At 40.1% G+C, this 24,667-nt stretch overlaps 1 protein-coding gene and 1 non-coding gene across 3 annotated transcripts; one reads left to right on the forward strand and one right to left on the reverse strand.

Moving 5' to 3' along the window:
* Positions 1-277: 277 nt before the first annotated feature.
* On the forward strand, positions 278-350 carry trnak-uuu (transfer RNA lysine (anticodon UUU)). The gene has a single exon. It is a non-coding gene; the product is annotated as a tRNA-Lys (tRNA).
* A 267-nt stretch (positions 351-617) lies between these two features.
* sgsm1a (small G protein signaling modulator 1a) lies at positions 618-24,253 on the reverse strand. Of its 2 annotated transcripts, none has more exons than XM_085910567.1 (25): positions 24,143-24,253; positions 23,986-24,029; positions 17,208-17,283; positions 12,800-12,962; positions 12,570-12,722; positions 12,402-12,469; positions 11,407-11,552; positions 11,054-11,191; positions 10,792-10,916; positions 10,367-10,434; positions 10,112-10,275; positions 9,341-9,476; positions 8,413-8,542; positions 8,000-8,064; positions 6,700-6,845; positions 6,135-6,263; positions 5,886-6,068; positions 5,145-5,216; positions 3,997-4,965; positions 3,775-3,899; positions 3,010-3,092; positions 2,809-2,918; positions 2,552-2,648; positions 2,162-2,329; positions 618-1,962 (listed from the first exon to the last, which is right to left on the reverse strand). In XM_085910567.1, exons 1-25 carry the CDS (start codon positions 24,195-24,197, stop codon positions 1,874-1,876), a joined length of 3,702 nt encoding a protein of 1,233 aa, XP_085766693.1. In that variant the 5' UTR covers positions 24,198-24,253; the 3' UTR covers positions 618-1,873. The 2 variants fall into 2 exon arrangements, with proteins under 2 accessions (XP_085766693.1, XP_085766692.1); XM_085910566.1 differs by having other exon boundaries at positions 3,997-5,028.
* Positions 24,254-24,667: the final 414 nt, after the last annotated feature.

The raw sequence follows: 24,667 nt of genomic DNA on the forward strand, positions 1-24,667 counted from the left end.
AAACCTAGAAAAAATGATGTACACTTATCTTTCTACTCAGTACAGTATAACACGTTTTGGATTTTATTTTGAGTGATTATTTGAGGCCGGTATACGACGTCACATATGCAAAATGCAAAACGTTTCTTGAAGAAATTGATTCAAGCCTACGTTATTTACCAAATGTACTTGCCATTGAAATCTCATACTCAATGTACGTGAGTTACTGTATGTACTCACCTTTGCTCATACTCAATATATATTGTATATAAAGAGACCTTGGCTGCTCAGTCGCAGAGCCCGGATAGCTCAGTCGGTAGAGCATCAGACTTTTAATCTGAGGGTCCAGGGTTCAAGTCCCTGTTCGGGCGAAATTATTTTACCCTTACGTATCTTTTGATATGGGCCGTGTCGGAATTATTGCAACATGTCACCATCTTTACTGATGACGAATTTTAGCGTGTATGTTCCTAGCGTTTTGCCCCTTGCAGAGAGAAATACGACATTTTTATATAATTACTTTGGTATCATAAAATGGTCAGCAATATTACTATCTCCTTGAAATGCAAACGGTTGCAGACAAAATATATATATTTTTTGTGTCTGTTTTGTGTGAAAAAAGAGAAATTCTTTTGATGTTACAATAACGTATACCATTTAATATATATTATATATGAGCTCTTAGAATAATATAATTTTATAATCATTTGTCTTACAATACAGTTAGAACTCGGCAAAAATCAAATTACAAGTTTTACCAAAATAGCAACGTTCCATAAAAACATGAAAAAAAAAAGCAAATAAATGAGACAACTAAAGTAGGCTTACTGACATCAGTTTGCATTCACAAAGAAACATCAATGCAATTCATTTTACCACATTCATAAACAGAGGCAATAAATAGGATGCTTGAAATTTGGGAAATTATTATGAGTAATAAATGAATGGCTAAAAGCACATAATATTTATCATCATCAATGATTAAATATGCCAAAACATTAAAATAGCTGCTCTTCATCATATCTTTTTGCAAACAACGTGAAAATAAGTCACAAGCATGGACATGTTTCTCTTGTACCTCATTGGATCATGTAAAAAACGAAAATCATCAGTGTTCTCTATAAATTGCTGCAACAAAAGAAAACGACACAAAAATTCAAGTGGTATGATGGACAAAATACAAAACTCTTCCCAGAACAAAAACAACACTAAAAGAATGTGAATGACAGACTAGTATATGTGGAACGTGCGTTGTTAAATATTTTGATATTTACTTATCTCACGAGTAACAATTCCCACACAACAAGGACATCCCGTTTGGCAGGAAAGCAGCTTGAGAACATTGGAAACACTGTGAATATAAAATCACTGATGTGGTAACTCAACTCTAAATAGTTTTGAAGTGTGTCTGTAAAACTAACATTCTTTCCTTCCTTCACATGAGAGGAAAAGTTGGGGAAGTATATATATTTGTAATCTAATCTTGTAAACATTGGCTATTTAACAAGTTTAAGCAACATACAGTACTTTCTCATCAATAAGTAGTCATTCAAAATAGTTGGAATTTATCTCTTTGTTTTGTTTTGTTTTCAAATGCGCAACTAATCTAACTTACAGTTCGTTCTGACTAACATTGACACTTAAGGGTTTGACGTAAAACACAAAGATGTATTTGCAGATACTGACAGGTACTCTATAAAGTGTAATATCATAGACCTGTTGACTACACAATTAACACTCATTGAGGCTCGATCAAGGCTGCAACCAATGATTGGAAAGGCATTTTGTAGTACAGTATAGTGTGTGTGTGTGTGTTTGTGTTTGTGTGCGTGCATGTAATGCTGCTACAAATGATTACACTTGATTGGAAGGAAAAAGAAGACACACGTGACTATCACTTGTTCTCGATCAGCATCTGCACCTTGTAAACCAGATCTCTTGCCAAGGTCAAAATCTGCTTGATATCGTGATGTTCGGCCATCTCTGAAAGACAAAACCTGCGTATTAATATCATGAGAATGGAAAAAAGCCAGACGCTAAAAGGTTTAATGTAAAAAAGCCAAATTATATTTGATCAATAGTTTGATCTCTCATGGTTGACACATTTATTCATGAAATATCACAATCCAAATGTGTTTTTTGACAACAATCTCGCGAGCAGCAATAAAGCCTTGAGTTTTACCGTTAAAGAATTTAATAATTTCAGTGAAGTCCATATTGTTTTCTAGAATGATGTCCCTGTAGATCTCCACCAGCGCCAAGGCGATGAAGAGGACAAAATGACTAGAGGAGGCAAATTTGGCCGCCCAGATGGTTTCCCAGACTGCAAACACATCGTCGTAGACCAGCTCTGCAAGAAAAAGCAAACAACGGGTTTGGGATTGGGCCAAATATGTATATTCTTTTTTTTTATTTCCACAGGGAGTTGCATTTCCTCAGCAAGATATTTCTAAAGAAAATCCCTTCAAGCACATTAGGCTAACAAGACCAGTTTGTTTGACATGTTAAAACCCAAACATGGCTTACGGAGATCTCTCGCTCCTCTAATTGGCACAAACTCTGTTGTGTTTACCTCGTTTGAAGTCTAAGAGGAACCAGCGGTAGCAGAAGTAGAAGTGAGTGTAGTCTCCGTTTTGGTGCATCAGCTCAAATAGCTCTGAATCCAGAATCTGCATGAAAGGGGATCAAGAGATTTTCAAGGAAAAAAATAATCAGAGTAGTTGCGGGAGAAACGGTTAGTTTCGTGTGTGATGTCGAATTGATGAACTTCATTTGCACTTGGACAACTAGCAACCGGCTTGTATGAGAACGTGGCTGATACCGCCTTACTTGGATCAGAGAGCGCATGTTGGCAAAGTGCGTATCCATCGCCCCTCCATGTGGAAAGTTTTGATTCATCCTCTTCATGAGCTCCGTGAAACAGCTAAAGGCCAAAGCCTCTGAGATAGCGAGAGAAGAAAAAGATGCCGCGAGCCAGGAAGGCAGACCAAGATATAGAAGAGGTGAAGGAAGGTGGTGGTGGTGACTCACCATCATCCAGAATGACGAGAAGCGGAGCCAGAAGATCACACATACCCTGAACGTATCCGATGTCGAGGTGCCTCCAGATATAGCTGCAAAAACGCAAAAGAGAGATCAAAACGTCCTTCCGCTACTTTTATCCGCCACACTGACTCTTCAGTGCTTGTACTTAAGTGTGTGAGCTGCCAATATGAAAACTTGGCACTTGCTTGACCAAAGTTTGAATTCTTTATTTTTCAACATAGTGTGCCATTTTGTTTTCTTATTTGTTGTGCAGAGTGTGCACCAGGACATACTCCAAGAGATAAAACTGTGGCAGTTTTAAAAATGGATGGTGAAAACGTGTGCCAGTTGATTGTTCCATAGTTTGGGAACAGAAAAGACTATCCCTCAAACCGAGGCACCAGGCAGGGGCATCAAAATGATTCAAGAGCATTGAGATATTTGAATAGAAATCGCAATTTCTTTAAATGTACTCTCGTGTGCACAGGCAGCCAGTGGAGTGAGCCCAGAATAGGAATTTTACAATTAAGGAATAAAGTACAATTATTATGGGAAGGAAAAGACTTTCCGGAGAAAACGTAACATCACTTTATGATTAAAATGTTTAATTCTATTATTTATATTCTTGAGAAAAAAAAAAAATTGTAATCTTAGAAGAGAGCAGACAATAAAGTATTATTAGAAGAATAAATTCTTAATCTTATTATGCTGGACTCTAAACATATATGTCACATCATACTCATGAGTAAATCAAGTCTGTCAGTGTTGTACCTGCACATGATGTTACGGAGCTTTTCCAGGTTTGCAGGAGTGAAGTACCAGTAGTTCCTGTCACAGCGCTGTACATCCTTTTCAATGCGGTGCAAATTCAACGTGTACAAGTCTAAAAGCTCTTGCTGAAAGCAGCAGAAGAAAAAAAACCTACGTATGAGCTCACTGCTTAATGCGTAGACGATAAATATGAAAAGATTCTTAGGAAGGAGCGGTACATACGGAGAAGGCGCCTCCTGCAGATGCTTGCGAGCTGGCTTCTGCGCTGTCTGCACAGCCATCCAGAGACTCAAAGTGAGGGTAGAGGCTCTCCATCTCTGGCTCCTCAGACAATATGGACTCAGTGCCTTCGGGACTGGGCTTTTCCTGTCCACCCTCAGGTCTCGGATCGGAGTCCTCGGAGGACGACAAAGGCTCACAGTGAGCCTTCCTGCTCCAGGGCGCCATGGAGACATTGGCTTTGGGAATCTCCTCCATCTCTATGGCTGAGGGAGACTCGTCAGACTCAGTCAGGACCTGCGCTTCGGCCTTCTGAGAGGCACAGTAGGCTTCTCTCGCTCTTGACACCCGAGTGTCTGCTGATAATGATAGTTTCTTGTCAAGTGTTCTGGGATTTGGGACGGCAGCATCTCCTCTCGCTTCTTGGGATGTCTCACCTTGGCTGGATTTCTCTTCCACTTTGATCCATTCAGTCTGAGGCTCTCCTGGAGTTTTTGTTGCGTCTTTGTTTTTCAGTCTTTGTTCAGCGTGATCTTGGGATTCTGTACATGTTCCTGGTGTCAACATACTATCTTTGACAGGCACTTTGCTTCCTTCAGTCTCTACTGAGGAACCGCCTCCATGCTGAGCCTCCTCTACTTTGGGATCTACTGACTTGATGGACTCTTCCGGGTCATCTTGCACTTCAGTCACATTGGCTTTCTCACATTTGTCTCGCTCTGTTCGACCTGCATCCTGAGGAGGTTTAGCTAAAGCTCTCGGTGCAGCTTCGGGTGCGGCGCTGTCCTCTGTGCTGAGCGAGCCGTCCGACAGGCCTGATGTAACCGAAAAGTTGCGGGAAGAGGGATGCCCAGAGTCAGGAGAACTTGGGCCATTCTGAGCTGTCCCACTGGTCATCTTTGGCACCTGCTTGGCTTCTTCGCTCTTGGATTCTGTCTCGATCTGCTCCACCTCTTCTACAGACTCAAAGACCTGCAACAACAAGCCAAAGGGAAGCCGACTACTCCAGGGGAAGGGATGGGATGATGTGAAGAACTAGCAGGAAGAGAGTGAAGGGATGCTGTTTAAAACATCATGCAACTTTACAGTTTGATCTTGCTTAAAGGTGATTCCAAGTAAATGTGAAATGATGTTGCTTGCGAGTGCGATACCTGTGTGCTGCTGCTGGAGTCACTCTGCAGACGAGCCAGACTTTGTCGGTCTGAACTCTGGGAGGACCGCGACTGGGAGGTAAAGACAATCAGGCCGACAAGTCAACTAGCAACAATTGTCACTTTCCTGATTATTTGATTTGAAAAGTAACCAAGTTAGACTACAAGTTCCACTACGTATTAGTTCCATCAATACATACATACATGAGTAACATAAAACTGACGACCGGTTTCATCAATAGTTAAATATAACTTGGAAGGGCATTTTTAACACTTAAGTTTCATTTTTGATTCAAACAAACCTTTTTTGACTATGGATTTCATTCAACATAAGCAGGTTACTTGGTTTTATAAAAAAAAATAATAATAATATTGTCATGGCATGTAAATTAAAACACTATTGTTATGTGACATGTAATATGTTAAATTGTGAAGTCCCAGAATGCTTCACTTTAAAATGTAAGCACTAGTTTCACTTGGTGATGCCTTCTATTGTGTATAGTTGTTTGCTGTGTCTTAGTCTAGGCTTTTCTGGATCTCTAATTTGTTCGTCTTGTTTCATGTACACGTGAAGGAACACCATGATTGAAAAATATGTGATCCCCATTCAAGCAGTAAATGGCATTGCAAGACAATACTTGGTAGCTTATTTTTGTGTTTGAATAAGATTATTCTGGCCCTACCAAACTAGAATATAAATAAGCGTTCAAATATGTTTCCTCGCTTGTAGCTGTGCGTCACCTCATTACTGACGGTTGAGTCATGATGAACCATCTTTGAACTGGTGCTGTCCATGCTCGCCCCTGAATAGCACTTGGCTAAAGCTGCAGCGTGCTGTTCCTTCTCCCGCTGCCGAACGATCTCCTCGCAGCCGAGCCATTCGCGCATGGTCTGCTGGTAGCGCAAGCGCACCTGCTCATCCACCTGCAGATAGAAATCAAGTGTCGGTTTCTACAAGAAAAAAAACTTTCATTGTGAATTATGTCTCACCTCCTTCCTTTCTGTTTCAGACATTCCAAATCGGTAATGCCCCAAGAGAAACGGCCACACTTGCTTACGTAAAGATGGGTCAACACCGCCGAAATAGACCAAACGAAGCAGCTCTTGCTCCTTGTAGGTCTGAATAAAAAAAAAAAAAGTGTATACATTCTCACTTTTATGTACAAAACCTAATCTGTTTTTATTGCACTTGTCAGCAAATGATGGATGTGAGAGTCTGTAGTGTTTTTCACTTGATTGGAGATCAATGTAATTTGCTCAAAATGGGGAAAAAAAAATAAAACATTATCGATAGCATGTTAATTTCACGAGCCGGGAACATGCTCGGAAGATTTAACGAGCCGATGTAGAATCCCAAATGTGGACAGTTATACTGACAGAGCCATTAGCGACGCTTCACGCACACTGCTGCCAGACTAATGATGTGAGCAACATAATTAGCAGAGAATGAGCTTGGGTGAGATGGCTGAGTGGCAAGCCCAGAGAGAGTGGGGGGATGTGCCTTTGTGTGCCTATATGAGGAAGTGCGTCAATGGAAATTTATGGCAATGCTTACATTACAGTCTTGCAGGAACATCTGCCACACATCTGCAGTGAGTCCTTGGTATGCGTCGCACGGCACGTCGGGCGACACAATGGTGTGATTGACGAGAGCCGAGAGGTGAGTGCGCACGGTGGACAGGTGACGGCAATACGCCAACCCTGTTTGACGAGATAGGGGATATATTCCATGCTTTTACAGAGGCTGTGGATTAGAATTAAGATATCACTCCTTTAAAGTCAGGGGATATTGTGTGTACGAAAACATTGTTGTAGGCTATTCAATTATTCCATTCACATTTCCCATATAAGGAAATATTCCGTTTTAGATTTTTCTCAGCATGGATGACGCACAAAGTGTTACAGCGACAATATTAGTTTTAAAACATCCTGTGCCTCAAATAATAAAAAACCCCCACAGATTAGTTTTGTCCAGCTTCATTCAGATGATTTATTACATGCCCAAAATGTATGATTTCATATTGATGATTGACTGCATGACCAAAATGTATTAGTATTTCCTATTGCGAATACATTTTCAAGAGAATTTTTCTCTCTTTATATTAGAATTTATTTCAATATATCATCAGAAACTGCATCCAGAATGTAAAATCAATATTGTCTTAGTATATATTTTTCCTCAAAGGATAAAAATGCAGAAAGAATTATTTTTAAATGACCTTTACAATATTTACACACCGTATATGCCAAAATTGTACTGAGGATGGGAGAGTTGGATCTATTTGATGCCCTCCCCAGTACATCCCAACATTTTGCGATGGGTTAAGGTGAGAAAGAGTCTGTGGTGGAATTGTGACAATTCTCTCATTTCACTATTTGATCTCCAGCAATGTCATTCTAGAATGTCAGGGCATTACTCCATGTCCATCCCATCAGGTAAGGAAAACATTTTGAAGTAAAAACAAATTCAATCCATTCACAAGGGCCACTAATAACATTTTTGGTCAAAACACATTTCTGAACCTAGACTTGGATGAAATGAAAACCAGATCAGAAGACGTTCCCCGGAAATCTCTAGACATGATGGCTGCATCACCTTATCTTTCTTTCGTCTTTCCCTGATGTGCCCAACATTCTGGAACAATTGGTACTGATTAGAGCACATAACCTTTTTCCATTGCCTCATTGTTCCTTGCTTTATGTCAGCCCCCCCCCCCTCGCCCAAACCACATGACCTTCTTCCATTGTATAATGATATGTAGAAACTGTCTACCTTTTGCTGGTATCAACATACGCTTTTGAGGTGCACAATTCCACTGGAAAGGTGAATAGTGTGAAATGAAAAGTTCACATACAGCCATAAAATGCCCTAGAGATGATCTGATACTTCATGTTGTCACAAAGCAGCTTCAGAGGAGTCCTGAAGACAAACAAGAACAAATTGACATCTCTGCTCATCTTAACATAAACATTCATGTTATATTGTCGTGACGGCAGATCAATGTCTCCGGCGGAGGTTAATGAAGCACTTTATCTAACTCGATGCCCCTGACAAAGTTCCAATTACCATTTTATTTGCTTCGCCCCTTCTCATTTTCCCCACGCATTCTCATGTCAGTGGGGAAAACATTTTCCAAGCCTATTGCAACATCCTGCTGTTGTCTCCGCATGCACAGATGTGGCCAGCCTGTGACTGTGCCTCAGCAAACCTTAATTGATTGAAGCAAAGCCATAGCTTATCTGAAGCCTTAATGTGATTATTTCTCACCTCTCTTGGTTGCACCCTTTGGGCGTGGACCCATCAGAGAAGCTGCCCTGGGAGCAGGATGAGCATGAAGACTTCCTGAGACTGGGATGCCACATTGCAGAGCTCTGGTCCATCAAATCTGGTGGAGTCACTACAAAAGGCGCACACACACACACACATCATTACTGTCACTGTCAAGATATAATTGCTTCCTGTGCACATTAGCAGTTAGATGAGTGACTAATGTCATCTTAATTATGCTATTCAATGCACACAAATCTTAAAAAGACAAAATTATTTGCACCGTTGGATCACAAATAAAGTACATCTAAAATGACGACATCTAGCAAGAAAAAAGAAATTATTTAAAAGAAGAGCAAAGGAGATAAAGCAAGCAAAAGTCTTTCTGGGCAGAGCGCCTATAATTAATCCATCACTTGTCAATCCTCCAGTTAATTGAAAGCTGCGTTGTCACAATGCATGAAAGAAGGTGTGACAAGGCAATAGGATGGAGTTAGTGGAGTTTTATTATTGGGGCACTTGAATAAGCTTGACCAGAGGCACAAGATGGGTCAACAGGATATTAGACGTTGGGAATGAAAGCAGATCACAGTGAAGACGGACAGACAATAGCAGCTGTGACAGCATTAGAGCTGAATGAGAATATAATATAGCAAAATATAATTATATCAAACGTGGCAGAACACTCATCCAACATTTTTCCCAAACCTCCAATTGTAATCAATGGAATCAAAAACAAAAATCGACACATATTTGTAGACTGCTGGAAGAAAAAAACAGATGTGCACGTACAACAAGAATCACATAAACTGATAGTGAAGTTGATTTTTCCCACAAAATGATCAAGATAAAAAAAAAACACATAAGTGAGGAGATCATGTATAACAGCCAAGAAAAAGAAATGGTTTGTAAACGACAAGTGTCTCACCAAAGTCTGACAGGCTATTTGGAAAGAGGATGCGGAAGACATAGTCTGTTGCCTCTTCCTCCTCCTTATCTGAGACAGAGTCTGTTGATCCAGATCCCTGAGGAACTCTCTTCTTCAGCTTCGGGAATACCTTCCCCTACATCAATAAAAGAAGAAGAATTTAGAGTCATCTGAGAGAACAAACCACAGCTTAAGCATTTGTCACCAAAAAACAATAAAGGCTATCAAGGGGGGCGCTTTTTAGAACTTCCTTTTGATTCAAAAAACGAATAAGAGCTGAGATGGGCACAGAAACGTAACTTAAACTTAAAACATGTAAAATTTCAGTACAAAATGTACTTTTACTTTTAAATTGCTTTGCCGAATTATGTTATACTGAACCTTTGCCAAAACAAACACAACTATGGACAAACCCCCGCAAATAAAAAAGCTAATCTTTTTGGCAAAGTTTATAAAAAGCAGAAGAACCAATTCCTTCATGCGGATTTAGGATGACGAGCGTCTGCATGCCCGCCATTATTAATAGTCAAGCGTGGGTGTTTTCTATTTTTCCGTTTGCTTGCACTGCACACAATAAAACAAAGGGGACCTCATCATGTGTGCCGGTGCATGTAGTGAGAACATAAAGCCAAAGAGTCATCAGCTCTGCACTTCATCTGTTATCGGTTTATTGATCAGATAAAAAATGATTTAGCACGGGCATTGTTCCTCCGTAACAATGGCTAATTGTTTGAGGGCATCGGGAGAGATGGGATGACCTCACGTGCTGACCTTTCCCCTCTGAGACCAGAGAGGAGGATCCAGCTGACCGTGCGGAAGCAGACCATTTTCCAGGCAGGAGAGAAACTGAAGCAGGTGACCTCCTTTAGGGAAGCGAAGGGGAGGTCTTTGGATGCCATCCTGACTAACCAGCACCACCGTGCCCCCGCTGTCAACTGCAAGAGAAACGTTTTCAACATCAAACTTCAATACCAGGTTGAATAAAAAGAACTAGAGTGGAAAAATTTCCATCGCCTGCCAGCCTACCTTGTTGATGGCAGTGCAAGTACACAATCTCTTCAAGAGGGATTGTCATGGCGTAGTCCCAGTACACACTGCCATTCATCCAGTGAAAACAAAAACAATTCAGTTCTTTTATTATCTCCTTCAAATGATATAAACTTGTGCAAAGAGATAACCAAAGGGCAATAATCAAACCTTACTAAGAGAAAGCACACAGTCACACACACACACAACCACCGACAGAGGATTATTACATTGCTGGTTGGTCTGACTGTGTCTCGGTCAATAAAGCACCTGCAGGCTGGCTGTCTGCTGAAAAGAAGCCTAATTAGATGAGCTGTGTTTACTCTGCATACACAGTCTCTGGGACACTCGTACGCGCACACACACACACACACACACACACAAATATGGGACGTCAACGCAGACACGCAACAATACATCATCACCTTCGTTCATAGTCTAAGTCACCGACGGAGCCGTTCATAAGTTGATTGGGGGTCCACTTCAGTGTCATGAGGTCAGCCGTCTGGTGAAGGGAAAGGTAACCCGGGATAGCCTCCATGTCGTCCCTCTGCAACGGCAATCATTCAATGTAAAATGTTTCGTTTGACTTGAGAATGAATGAGTTACTCTTTTGACTTCAAATGGTATTCAATACAACAATCATAATTATATCAAAGATGTATTTCTTTTTGGTCAAATGCTTACAGGCTGAACGAGCACATTGTTTTTGCCAAACAGCAGCGTGGCCCGGTTGTTTTGATGCAGTGACTCCACGTAGTCGCGTGCCGATGGCGACGGAGAGGGGCGCTCGTCCATGCTGTTGCTGGAATGACGCTTTTGGATCTGAAAAGAGCAGTCATAAAAATCACACAGTACTCAGGTACAGAATATTCCATTTACTCGCTGTGTCAAGTCTAAATGTTTCATGGAATGTTTGGTCTTGACACACACTGAGCGACTTTAAACGATTCATTTGAACTTGACGCACCCAAAGAAGAATAAAAGCAATTTGTCAAGAAGTGACAAAGACATAAAGGTGCGCCCAACTCTTTACATACACACAACGCAGGCCTCTTGGTGGGCGAGTCCTGCCTGCAGTGACCGCTGTGGATGCGATGCCTTTGCACCAACTCGTCAGCCGAGGGGTCGGTCCAGAAGTGGTCGGCAGTCTTCATTTTTGTATACTCCAAAGCGCAAGGTCCCACTGTCACAGGGGAGGTACACAATTAAATCAGGAAATCAGCTAACCATAACCTTAACACATTACAAACACCTCCTCGCTGACAATGTAGCTTTTTGGGGGACATGGAAGCCAATTTCCTCCTGCAAGGAATACCTCTGCATCATTTACTCAACCATTTGCATCGACTATTTAGGAAAATAAGAGACAACAATCTTTTTCATCATAATTTGTAACATGGTGTAAATGGTCAGTTTGACACAGTCGGAAATGTTTTCATATAAAAAGAAGGTATTTATGCAGCTGTAAATCACGGTGGAGTAAAAACATCATAGTATAAAAGAAGTAGAAGAAGTGCTTGAAGCTGTAGAAGAGTAGGCTGGAAAAGCAAGTTTGACTCTGGGAAGAAAACTTGGAGACCCTTTGAAAGAAATCTTTTGTAGAATCAGTCCTGGAACTTTTGTGACGTACCAGCTGTGTGATGCCATACAGCACATCACAATAATAAGCCTACTGCAGTATTAAATGAAAACCTCTCTGACAGTCCCAATGAAAACAGATCATTATTACCATAATTATGATGAAAGTCTTTTTTTTTTTTTTTTTAATACAGCTCTTGTATTCGATTACATAACATTCTATATCAAGATCCCTGGGTACAACACATAAATCTGATTAAATCTGAAATGAAGGTCCTACAATTCACACAAACGCTTTTAGGCTTCAGTAGAGGTACAATTAACGCCACAAGAAAGGGTACGCAAGAAAAGCTTTTAGTCTGAATTTAGAAGCTATGATACATGTATGAATGAGACAAAAAACATGTTTGTTAGAAAACTCCAGTAAAAGCTTGCTAATAAAGTCACAAATTACCCAGCAAAGAAGCGAGGATAGGTCCATCTACAGGGTCCATTAGAACAGCCTCTTTCTCATAATATTTACTGGAAGACAGATAAATAGGAATAGAATCAGGTAGGTGGGGAGGACAGAATGTTCCAGTAACTTGCACGTACACATGACATTTTACACTTTGTAATGCACCTGCTGTTTTCCACCAGGAAGAGGACAATCTTGTCCAGGACCTTCTCGAAAAGAGCCGTCCGAATCCATAGGTTCTTAATGGCCTTTGGAGTGAGGCTGGGAAGCCGAGGCATTCTGCGCAGGCTGTCTTGGCTTTGCAAACTTTGGCTTCTTCTGCAAGTAGACATGAGAAATTGGAGAGAAGTGACACGGAATCCTTGTCTGCTGTCTGCTCTGCGTTGCTCGCTCACTTAGTCCCGATAATCTGCTCCAGCTCTTGGGCCTTCTTGCACAGTTCCTCAGCGGGGGGAAAGCTCTTGCCCACCTTCATGAACAGGGCGGCGATTTTGTTGCTTCGGAGAAAGCCTGCCGCTCGACGTTTCAGCCCGTGCAAAACACATGCCTCCACCGCACCTGTTTCAGCACACAAGGTTGGAATTTTTTTTTTTTATTACGATGGAGTAAATAACAACGTGCTTTTTGCCAGTAGATTTTGTGCTACAGGCCTCCCATTGATGGTCTTTTCTTCAGAATATGGATAGATGAGATTTTTATTAACGTAATTGATGAATTACCATATTCAGTGCCATAAATGCATGTGCATGAAATTTGCAGATTAATGCAAATGTCTTGATTTGTGAAAATTATGATGACTACAGTGCAAATGTTTTGTTTACTGCGATAAATTAAATCTAAATGTAGCTAAAATTTGTTTTTTAGATTACAATGAGTGGGTGGTATAATGTGATAAGCAAAATGATGTATAATAATCTTAAAGTAATAAGAACAACTTTATATGAATGTTTATGCAAATTTATAATGTAGTATAATAATTAGTTGTGTAAATGTAAAAAAAAAGTGCTTGTATTATAGGAATATATTATGTATGCTATTATTAGAGATGGATAGAGCAAGTGTGTGTGCTATCGTACATTAGAATAATATGTAAATTTAAAAAGTGGCCCTCCACATAATTATTTGAGTGTAGTAAAAAGTACCCAGTGAAAAAACTAGTACTAATTGGTGACTTAACTTCTTTTTTTTTTTTAAATCAGCGCATGAACATAAAAAAGAAAAATAACTAAAACATGAATCGGCAAATTTAAATGCCAAAAAAATCACTTTATACTGAAAAAATAATAAACATAATCTCACAGTACAAATCATTATAAAATAAAATGAATTGGAGGTAAATTCAGCCCCAAGTAGAATAGTGCCAAAAAATATTCCACCATTAATGTGACTTTACTCAAGTAAAAAAAAAATAATGTTGCCTCTTAACCAAGAACAGTAGCCTGAGAACTGCTGTTAACCACATCCACATCATCATCTTTGCAGTTTCTTCCCTCTTCCGCATGATATGTTCCATAACAGGATAACACACTTGAAGAATTTAGAAGGAGCAAAAACGCAGACTGCCCTCTGCTTGATGGCCTACATGGCAGCACCTGAAGCTGTGTTGACATTTGAGTCCTCTTCAGGGCTAATCCTATGCTTCTGTTCACACGGGGGCACATGGAAGACCACGGTTGCTGTGGCAACCCCTGTTGATACTGAGATAAAGCTTCGGAAGAGCTCGCCGAGGGAGGGGCAGCCGAGACTCATCAGCATCACAATCTGTGTTTTCATCATCCTGACTCCTTCAAACACAGCGTCTCATCTCCTGCTTCCTGCCGCTCTGCAAATGTGATGGCTGTCACCGCTGAAACCGCATTCACAATGGCTTCAACTTCAGTGTTGCCAATAAAACTGTCAGTTTGCAACAAAACTGTACCACAGGAACAAGTCTGTATCTTTGTGGATTATGACATTCTCCTGTCCTTGATTTGTTTTCTTCAATGTCTTCCTTTTGCTGCTTTAACCATTATTGCAGTCATCTCACAAAGTGAAATCTTTTGCAAAAATGTCATTTATCATCAATGATACCAATTGTCCTTGGAGAAACAACCAAAACATAAAAGAATAAATATAGCCAAGTATACAGCGGCTATAAAAGGTCTACACACACCAGATTAAGAATGTGACAAAGGTAAACTATCTCAGAACTATTTCCGCAATCAACTCATTCATTGCCATTGACGGCAATAGACGTCAAAGATCCATTTTAATTGGGCGGGCAGTGAATGAGTTAATGTGACCTATACGCAATTTGAAAAACTAGATTTCAAGAAATAGTAACAGAAAATGCTGTGGGTGCAACAGTGTGCATGAGTGTGCATATCTGCAATAAGTATGTGTTCAAAATTAGCCAAATTCAAATCCATGTTAAATGGGAATCAGCGCAGACCTGCCTTCAATTATAGTGCCTATGAATAACACCGCCAAAAAACATTTAAAATGAGCTTTTCCTGACATTTTATTACTTTGCTATTCTAGAATAAGCATGAATGTTTTGTTCCAACACCGCTTGCTATTTGGAACTGTTAATAATTCCCTTAACCTTGACTAAAACCCCAGCTGAAGAAAAACTGCTCCAAAGCAGGATGCTGCCAATGTGTCGGGGTGTGTAGACTTTTTATAATCACAGTATGTCCCGATAGAAGTCGACATCCATCCGTAACACAATGGCTCGACATCATTTCAACATTTAACACCTGTCATATCATTTATTTTCACGCCACAGACTCTCTCATTGTGTCTCAAGACTTTCGGCGGGCAGCTCATCAAAGTAGCCACTATGTTGAAGGATAATTGCTCCCTGGAGAGCCGGCTGAGCTTTTCTCCCATCCTCCATTCGCTCAATTCTAGTCTACACGGACCACAACCCAAAGAGGATGGTAACAAGAGCCACGGTGACATGGCGAGAGGAGGAGGATGATGATGAGGAGGAAGATGGCAGACAACAAGACAGAACATGGAGAGGGGATTTGGTGAACTGCTTCGTGCCCATTAAGATAAATCACCATAAAAGAAACGCTCTCCTCCGAGTGACCAGTCGGGCTTTTAAAAGATTCATAGCGTAATGTTTATAGTGACAGCAAAGGAACTTGATGACTCTTCCATGTCGGCACTATTAAACACAAAACCTACCACATTAAATATTAAACACACTAAAGTGTTGTGTAAAAAGAGACGTTCAATCATATTTGAATAAAATGTGTTCAGTACCTGACACCATATTTTCATTGGCTTTCACGAAACTGTAGAATTTAAACTCGACCGGTGTTCATTTCCTCGTAGAATGTCAAATGAAAGAATTCTAATAGCACGCACCACAAAAGAATATTTGAAATGGGAAATTTGTAGTAAAATCTTGTGTCTTTCAAGCAATTTGATTTCATTTCCTCTCGGTCCTCTAGTGCATTTCCCCCAGGCGCTAACGTGTTCATTGATGTGGATTAAGGATTAAATTGAATTAAATGTCACGGTGACCGCAGCTTCAAACAGTTGTAACTGTTCTGACATCTGTTGGGAAATCAGACAAATTCACTTTTTTCATTATCATGCCATGAGGTAAGATGTCAGAAATGCTTTTAGTGAACTATAGCTTTTTGGTTCGATTCTGACTTTTGTGTGGTAAAAATTAGTTTTCATTGATAGCCTTTGTTGTAATCGTTTAATATTTTGTAAATATAGATCATGTAGGTTGCTTGTTTCAGTTCTATTTTCTTAACAGTGGTAAACTTTTATTTTTTTCACTCATGTTGAACTCTTTCATCGCCATACAAATATCAGTATGTACAAAGTGATAAAGTGAGTGCCACAAATAAATCTTGTTTGGTCTGAGCCACGCAGATGACAAGTGTGGCTTGCACGTGGGCAGTGTATTTTTCACACACTATAATAATATCATACTTCACTGCCAGCATTTGGTGAAAAAAAAAGAACTTTAAATGCCACTGGTTAAACACCAATAGAATTGCTAAAATGTCGTGTTGACAGCCGAGGTAATCTAAAGCAAAAACAAATGTCGGTGTCTACGAAAAACTAAAACTATTTTGCTGTTTCAGCAACATAGATGAGTGCAGTCGATTTGTCGATAGTCATTACTAGCCAAGTACTTTTCATAGGAAGCACTTCAACATAAGTGTGCAGAATAATCTTAGGAGCAATTAATAATGTTAATCAACGGCCTGTTCCATTTTGGATAGAGAAGGCTTGGCAGCATTTATTGTGCCTTGGAAGAATAGAGCCCAACATTTTAATGATGATAAAGGTTGATCAGTCTACTACTACACGTCCGAGCCATGGCCATCAGATAGAACTAGATACAATTACATCATTGCATCTAGTGTACTATACATGACATTCCTGAAACTTTCTATTAATTAGTTATATTGGGTGCTTTTGGGTAGACTCATTATTTCTATGATCACGATTCCCTTGGAAGAAAAACTGACATCGACTGGCATACCGGAACAAATTGTGCGTGACTTCCACTAAATTAATAAATGGGCTGCCTTACAGTTCATGGTAATTAAGTTAGCGCACAATTACAATAATGGGTTGCCTCTTTCCGTTATCTTTTGACTTAATGTACCTTTAACAAGAAGCAAAGTCTCCGCCTTTTCAGGCGTTATGAACGGAACATAACAATACGTTTCAATTAAATGGAATTTTGTGAGCAATAAAGTCAGGAGACACATGAAATGGCTTTTTTTTTTTTCTCTCGCAGGATTGTTCAACAGTGTTCCAGCTACAGTATGTTTGCTTACTCACCACAAAGGGAAACAATATGGCTGCTGTCTTCATGAACAAATTTCCTGGTGACTGCTTCCTCCATAATCTGCTTCACCTGTCAATGACACGGGAGATGCGGGATGACTCACTCATTAATATGCCACAGATGCACACACACGGTCTCCGAAGGGATTGTTAAATGAGTGATAAATATACTTGGAAATAATCCGATGGATGCTGTGGAAAAAAACATAATGTAGACAAATGAGGCACTTTAGGGGAATTATCGACAAGTTAAAGAGAATAAAAATGGAGTGGGATGAGTGCTAAGTTCAGTTGCTGAATGAGTCACCATCTCTCACCCAGAGGATCTTTCCAAGGAAAAGTGTGACATTTCCAAGTAAAAAGGAGATTTCATTTCTACGTCAGTCTCCTTTTCCACCTTGGGTGGGAGCAATTGATGATGCATATTGTTAGGAGTTCTTTTCATGATAACAAAGTGGTCGAGGGTGTGCTGGGACACCCTGAACCGGTTGCCAGCCGATCGCAGGGCACACAGAGACAGACAACCATTCGCGCTCGCAATCACGACAATTTGGTGTGCTCAATTGGCCTATCGAGCATGTTTTTGGGGATGTGGGAGAAAACCAGAGTGGCCAGAGAAAATCCATGCGGGCACAGGAGAACATGCAAACTCCACACAGGGAGGGTCAGAGGTGGAATCGAACCCGCATCCTCCTAAATGTGCTAACCAGTGCTCCACAGAGCCGCCCTGGTCTCAAGGTAACACTCGTAATTGGTCGTCATGGGGATCTAGATCGAGTCCTCCCCTGACAACAGCTAAGGAACACTAGTTAAGAAAATAGAATAAATCAATTGCTGTGTGTGTGTGTGTGTGTGTGTGTGTGTGTGTGTGTGTGTGTGTGTGTGTGTGTGTGTGTGTGTGTGTGCGCGTGGCCTACATGAGTAACAAAACTATGTCAATCGCCACAGACATTCATGTGCACATCACTGCCAGTGTCCACATAAATCTCAGAAATTCAATATTTTTGATTTTATGGACCTTAAGCTATTTCCCCAATGAGACAAGAAAGTCATTGAATGTAAATATAATTTCAATTTGATGATTTCATTCCAATATTTTATTCATGTAAAGCTTCAGAGAGTAGCGAAATGTGGCTGGGCTAAGGTCTTCATCCTGGCGGACCTCTGTTTGGCACATTCTCCAGGCAAAAATATTCTGCTACTTCTGGTACTTGGAGATTCTCCAGGCATTTATACACTAATGAAAACTGACATTAGCTATGCGGGCTAGTGTATCTGATCATTATGCATTTTATCAAGGGCAAACATTGTTTGAACTACGGAAAGGAGCTGTGAGTATGAACCATCCTGACAGATGTGAAGGCCGGTTTGAGGCCATCTTCAAATGGATCTACAGCCTTTGCAAAAACAAACCCTTTCAAGCTAACCATTGATAGATTTGCTGCTTTTTTGTGTCAAAGAGGCACACAATGGTTCACAAGCATTTCTCGAACTGAGACTTTAGAAGCTCAAAGTTCTATCAAACAGTTGCCTTGTTACCAGCGAGCTGTCAAGAAAGTTCATTTCATTCAGCCCGTATCAGCAAAGTCATCAAGTCACCATCAGGCATAAAATATTTTCTCAAAATGTCCAGCACTAAGCGGAATCTGATGACATTATAAAGTATAGCACTGGGGGCATTTCTTCATGGAAACTGTGTTTCCACTCTTCTCCAAGACACCAAGCTAGCTAGTTGCAATATTTGTTGATCATATTAGCCCATAATGGATGTGACAGGAACATTTGTCCGAGCAAGTTTCCAATTTTAAGTGCCTGCTCTTTTCTCCATCGCTTTCATTGGCTCTTTCCAAGATAAAGCGGTGTAATAATGTTTTGTAAAATGAACAGTCTAGTGGGTCTGTTTTACTACTCCTTGAGTTTTGAATCATTTATTTTAAAAAAATAGAAAACAAAAGGGAACCAGAAAAACATTTGAAAGCCTTTCTTTCTTAACAAATAACATGTTCATGATTAATTCACCAGCCTGATTAGATTCCTTGACTTTTGGCAGCAGTAATCTTTAGTTCACATCTCTTATTTGGGTTAGTGATCAGGTCTCAGATGTATTCCTTAGGCAACGGTGTCCAAGCAGACAGCCTGCAGGTTGCTATGGAAACGACACGTGTTGCACAGTAGAGTTCTCCCAAAGACCATACGTCAATAATATTCATTTATCTCTGGGAGTAACTAAATGAAAGCAGTCCCTCAAATATTAACCTCACCGGAGCTAAGCCTTGTGAAAATTCTGTGCTCATTTAGAATCGCAGAGAATCAATCTAGACGATTTGTCGATGTTATTACTACAACTAAAATGTCACCTTAGTGGATTTGTTTCCCATCAGATTGTGACCGTAGCGGCGTCTGTGGTAAACCTTTCAGCCACTGGGATTCAGAAGGCCAGTCCAACCACTGACCATCACAGATACCAAAAGAGCGACAAAACAAAGATGGCCCAAATCCCACGCCCGCACGACTTGGCCGTGGGGAACACGGTGTAAACGTAGCCGCGGCTGTGACAGTTTGATCAATGCAGCCTGCTAAAATGAGGCTCCTCGATGCACTGCACCCAGAAGGCGTCATTCAGAGTGATAAAGGATTTACGGACTATTCCAATTCACTTCTGCAATAGCAGAGCCAAGAAAGTGGAGGATTTATCTACCAATCTTCATTATTAATCGTCTCACTGGCACTGTTGAATAAGAGGATACATTCCTATTGTTCATCCGTGAAAACTGAAGATGGGCACAATAATCCTCAATGGTTACGAATCGCGTCAGTTCGGTGGAATCGAGTGTCGATTTATCTTGTCTTCGAAAAAAATCGAAGCAAATTGGCATGCATTACTTGGCTGCCACAAGAAGACACGCCGTCGATACACTCTTAACTCATTTGCGGTCTGAAGAACACGACGGCAACGACGGAATGTGCATTATTCTATATACACATTAGTTCCGAACAGTCAGAAAAATGTCCAATTCAAATAAAAAAATAATAAAGAAATGCTCGTTCTTTGTTGATCAGTGAATTGTAGTCAAATGTCTTTCCTAAATGCAGACACCACTGCAAAATAATATGAAAGCCAATGGATAGAATTCCACTTTCCACGTTCATGCAACCATATCACAGCCTGAGAGGAGCTGACAATGCAATCTTTGCCAAACATCAGTCTTGACCTGACATTATTTTACAGAATATATATGAGGCTGCTACCCAGTTTAATTGAAAAGAGAAGCTGCCATCATTCACACAGTGCATCTTTAATCCTTGAATGTCGCACCAGCAGCCGCTTGTGCTTGAGTTTGATTTTAAGGAATGTCCAAACTCATTGAAGCCTGTTCTCTCTAAAACACCATCTTCTCTACAGTATTCTCCCAGTACAGCCAGATCAGATCACGTTCAGATGCATTCAATCCTATGAATATATTTAATTGTCCCAATGTCCAGTATCGACAATAATGTTGGATTATTTCCCTTCAGTAGCTTCTACATAAAATCTTCCATCTGTTCTTCTTTCCTTTGGCAATGAACACCTCGTGTAGACACACACATAACAGAACACAAACACCCGGTGACACAAAAAGGTTATATATATATTTATATGAAAGCTGCGGCAAATAAGAGGTCTCATTCAAAGCGATTTTGTGCCAGAAGTGGATTCTGCTGCCTCAGACATCCTGTGCTCTCTCTCGATAATGGCCCATGTTATTTGACAGTGCGTTTGAGTGGACTGATTGCAAATAACCGAGTGGAAAAAGGATCACATGCAGATAGTGTCGTCTATAGGTGTACAGATAAGTAAAAATACAAGAAAGTGTATGGAACAGTCAGTCTTTAAAAAGATAATCACTCTCAGCTTTAATTGACAGAGACTAATTCGATAATTAAAAAAAAAAAAAACACGCATTTATATTGCAGTATTGTGATTGCAGTTTCTCACACTGCCTCACTGACGTCACGAAAGGAGAAGAGAGTCAGCGGTGAAATTAATGGAAATTCCATTCATCCATTCCAACCACATTTTTATGTGCTTTTAACAAGAAAAATGTAATACCACAGTTTTTCGTCTTTATAAAAATATACAGAATGAATAGAGTGCAAAAAAATAGAGTTTATGCATCGGAGTATTATGCTTGCTCTTTCTGGGGTCATTCATTTGTATAGTGAGTGCAGAGTTCATTGTGGAAAGGGTCTGGTTACCACTGATAAGGAAACTCACTTGAAAATTAATCAGACTACATTTCCAACATTCCTCTTTTCACAACTTCCTTGATTTAATCTCAAAATGCAAACCGGAAATAAAGCACCTTCCTTTTTTGGCCATACGCAAATAATGACAAAAGATTACAGCCAAGTGAAGTCTAAAATAGCAAAAGACACTCAAGTTCACTGTGATTGTACAACAAAACATAACAAATTGTTCCCGTTGATTTTTTTCTTTCTAAGGTGAGGCCCTCGGTGTGTTGGGAATCTCCATAGTAACAAGGTGGGTTAAGAGAGAAGCTCCTAAGCAGAACAAACAGAGGGAAGCTCCGACCTCAACTAAAACCAGAACAACATGGTCCGCTGCAGACCGTCAGGCACTTAGCCTTTGTGTTTATCATCTATTTCCAATTCAATGAATCATAATTGTTTGATGACGATCTAGTTGTACCTTGAACATTTGCATCCATCAGTGATTCATTTTGGCTCGTCTTGTCTAAATGCAACTGGATAATTCATACAACTGTGCTCAAATGTGACGTTCCCATTTTTGCTGCCTAGTTTTGATAATTGGTCCCTAGTCATTTGGATTTAAGTGAAAATTAAACACACACGCACAGACATTTTTCCGGCGTCGGATTGGTCTATCTTGGCCTTCAGGAGAAAAACATGAATTTACATCCTCCTCTCCAATTCCAAAGAGCTGTCTGAGCAATTTAATGCATCTCTTGGCATCCTAAAGCAGAATTTGTCAGAGCTCATTTTACACTGTTCTGCATTGCTTTTGTGTCCATTATGTTGCTTTAGCGCTAACATTTTTTTTTAATCAAATCGCTAATGATTTCCATTTGGTTTTAAGAGGAACTTTTGCATTGATTACATGTAATTGCCGTTTTGGATGTGTGGACCCAGAGTAATGAAACAAACAGCACACTTCCAGAGACAAACAACTCCACGCTTGGATTCTTCATGCGTAAAATGTCACATAAAAACCATCACCATCGGAGATGTCACATGAGACTTTAGTTCAGTGAGCGTAACTGACTAACTCCCGTTTGACTCGTTATGGCCGAGGAACTTGGTGCAATGGTGGTTATTATGTTAATGTGAATATTTTCAGAAATAGCTCAAGATTTACTTCATTTTGATATATATGAGAGGTATGGCCATTAATCGACAACTAATTATTATTCAAATCCTTTGAATTTTAGCCTCTCAACCGCGTATATATTCTCTAATTTGTGTATGAGACTGATAGACTTACTATCTTCTGGTGAATCAAAATTAAACAGTTACTGACATCCATTTTTTGTTTGGAAAACAATTATGAACGTTTTTTGGCAATTCCAAAGTAAAACTTGTTTTTTCAAAAATTATTCAACACGTAAAATCACGTATTAAGTGATTATTGAAATAACTGTTAGTTGCAGTCCTAGTGGGCTAGTTTAGTCACTAGTCGAATGAAAACTAGTTTTCAAACAGTACTCGGGCATGCCGTAATTACATCATTGCTGTGGCATAATTACAGCGTAACAGATCCAGGTAAGCCTAGTTCACGTTCTGCAATGAAATCCTGAACAAATAGCTGCATTATAATAACATTAGATTATTTCAAGATGAAGGTGTTTTATAAATCAAAACAGAAAACACATTTTGGCATGTGTCATGTAGTGTCACTTGTTTATATACAATATGTTCAAAGAAACAATCAATCGTCTCATGATATTAGTACATATATATAAACAACACATTGATGGATTACTAGTTTGGACATCAGAAGTCAAATTTAAAATATATATATTTTGATAGAGATTTTAGCATCATGGACATTGAGACCCATCATTTGCTTTTTGTGGGCCATACCAAATGATATGGCAGGCCGCAATTGGCCCCCGCAACTTGAGTTTGAAACCTATACAGTAGATGGGGAGTGATTCTGAGCAAAGGCAAAGTTTCTGTTACCACAGTAACGTGACATGATACGCATATATTTGAGAGATTGAACAAACCAAGAGTAGCTTCCATATTTGTTATACTGCAAGTCACACACACGCATACGCACGCGCACGCACGCACGCACGCACAAATTTATGTGCCAATATTGCAAGCAAATAGATTGGTTGACAAAAATCTGTCGTTCCCTCTGCTATTGACACCACTAACACCTGCAACACAATCTGTCTCATGCATACTACTTCTCCTCACGCACTAACAAACACACGCGCGCGCACACACGCACGCACGCACCCGTTCGCCGCGCCCGCCCACAATATAATATAGTTCTCCGGAAGAGGAGGAGGGGTGGACACTACTGTACTTAAACAAATTTGAAGAAGCATCCAACACGACAGGTGTTATGAAAACGATTAAAGCCAATCAAGAGTACCAACGTGTTTTTATGGTTAGGAATTTAAATGGATTCTATTTCACCTGCAACCCAGCCCTCTAAAAAAAGAAAAAAAAAAAAAAAGAAAAAAAAAGAAAGAAAGAAAAATTAAAGTGTTTGCTTTTGTAGCTAGCAGAAACCACCCACCTCTTTCTTGACAGTGCGCAGCAGCTTCTGGCGCGTCTCAGCTTCTAACGACACAAAAGAAACACATGCCATTTTAAAGCTAACTCGGCTCAAGCTTTATAAGCTGAAAATAGTGACATGTCAATATATGGATGCTGGACTTATTCGCAATTCCCACCTGCCATGATTGTTGCCATGGGTCCTGGTGTTCCTGCACGCGCAGCACCTCCCATCAAACAGAGACGTGCGACTCCGAGAAGTGCCTTGCAACTCCGCCTCCACCCCGTGAGGCCCCGCCTCTTAAAGGCACAGGCTGGCGTTTCCATTTGCCCAAGACATTTTTGCAATTGTCTGTTTGATTAAAGGGTGGACAAACATTTGAACTCCAGGGCGACACTTTATTAAGATCCTTTATTTTATATATGAGGCAAGGCCGTTTTAATTATCCATCACATTTCACACAGAAGCCAATGTGCTTCTCACAAGCCAAGATACAAAACCTACAAGCACAGACAACAGTTAATAATACCTAAAAGCAAAACAGTGAAAATAAAAGTAGTTTACAAAAACTAGTTCAGCTCAGTTCATTATCATCAGTATCAGCGTTTAATTGCTGTTTTAGTGTGTGACAAGATCCAAAATGAATGTAAAATGTTTTGTTATGGGCCCATCTTGTGGTGCATGTGGCAAACTACATACACAA

This window comes from Syngnathus leptorhynchus, chromosome 4 (genome assembly GCF_054491065.1).
Source record: "Syngnathus leptorhynchus isolate UIUO chromosome 4, UIUO_Slep, whole genome shotgun sequence".
NCBI classification, from domain to species: domain Eukaryota; kingdom Metazoa; phylum Chordata; class Actinopteri; order Syngnathiformes; family Syngnathidae; genus Syngnathus; species Syngnathus leptorhynchus.

Excerpts from the sequence above, each read along its gene's own strand:
- sgsm1a (XM_085910566.1), bottom strand. The coding sequence starts at position 24,197 with ATGGGAGGTGCTGCGCGTGCAGGAACACCAGGACCCATGGCAACAATC. Across the intron at positions 12,470-12,569 it reads TTCCTGGTGGAAAACAGCAG|TAAATATTATGAGAAAGAGG; the intron begins GTGCATTACAAA and ends TCTGTCTTCCAG. Across the intron at positions 3,093-3,774 it reads CTCCGTAACATCATGTGCAG|CTATATCTGGAGGCACCTCG; the intron begins GTACAACACTGA and ends GCGTTTTTGCAG.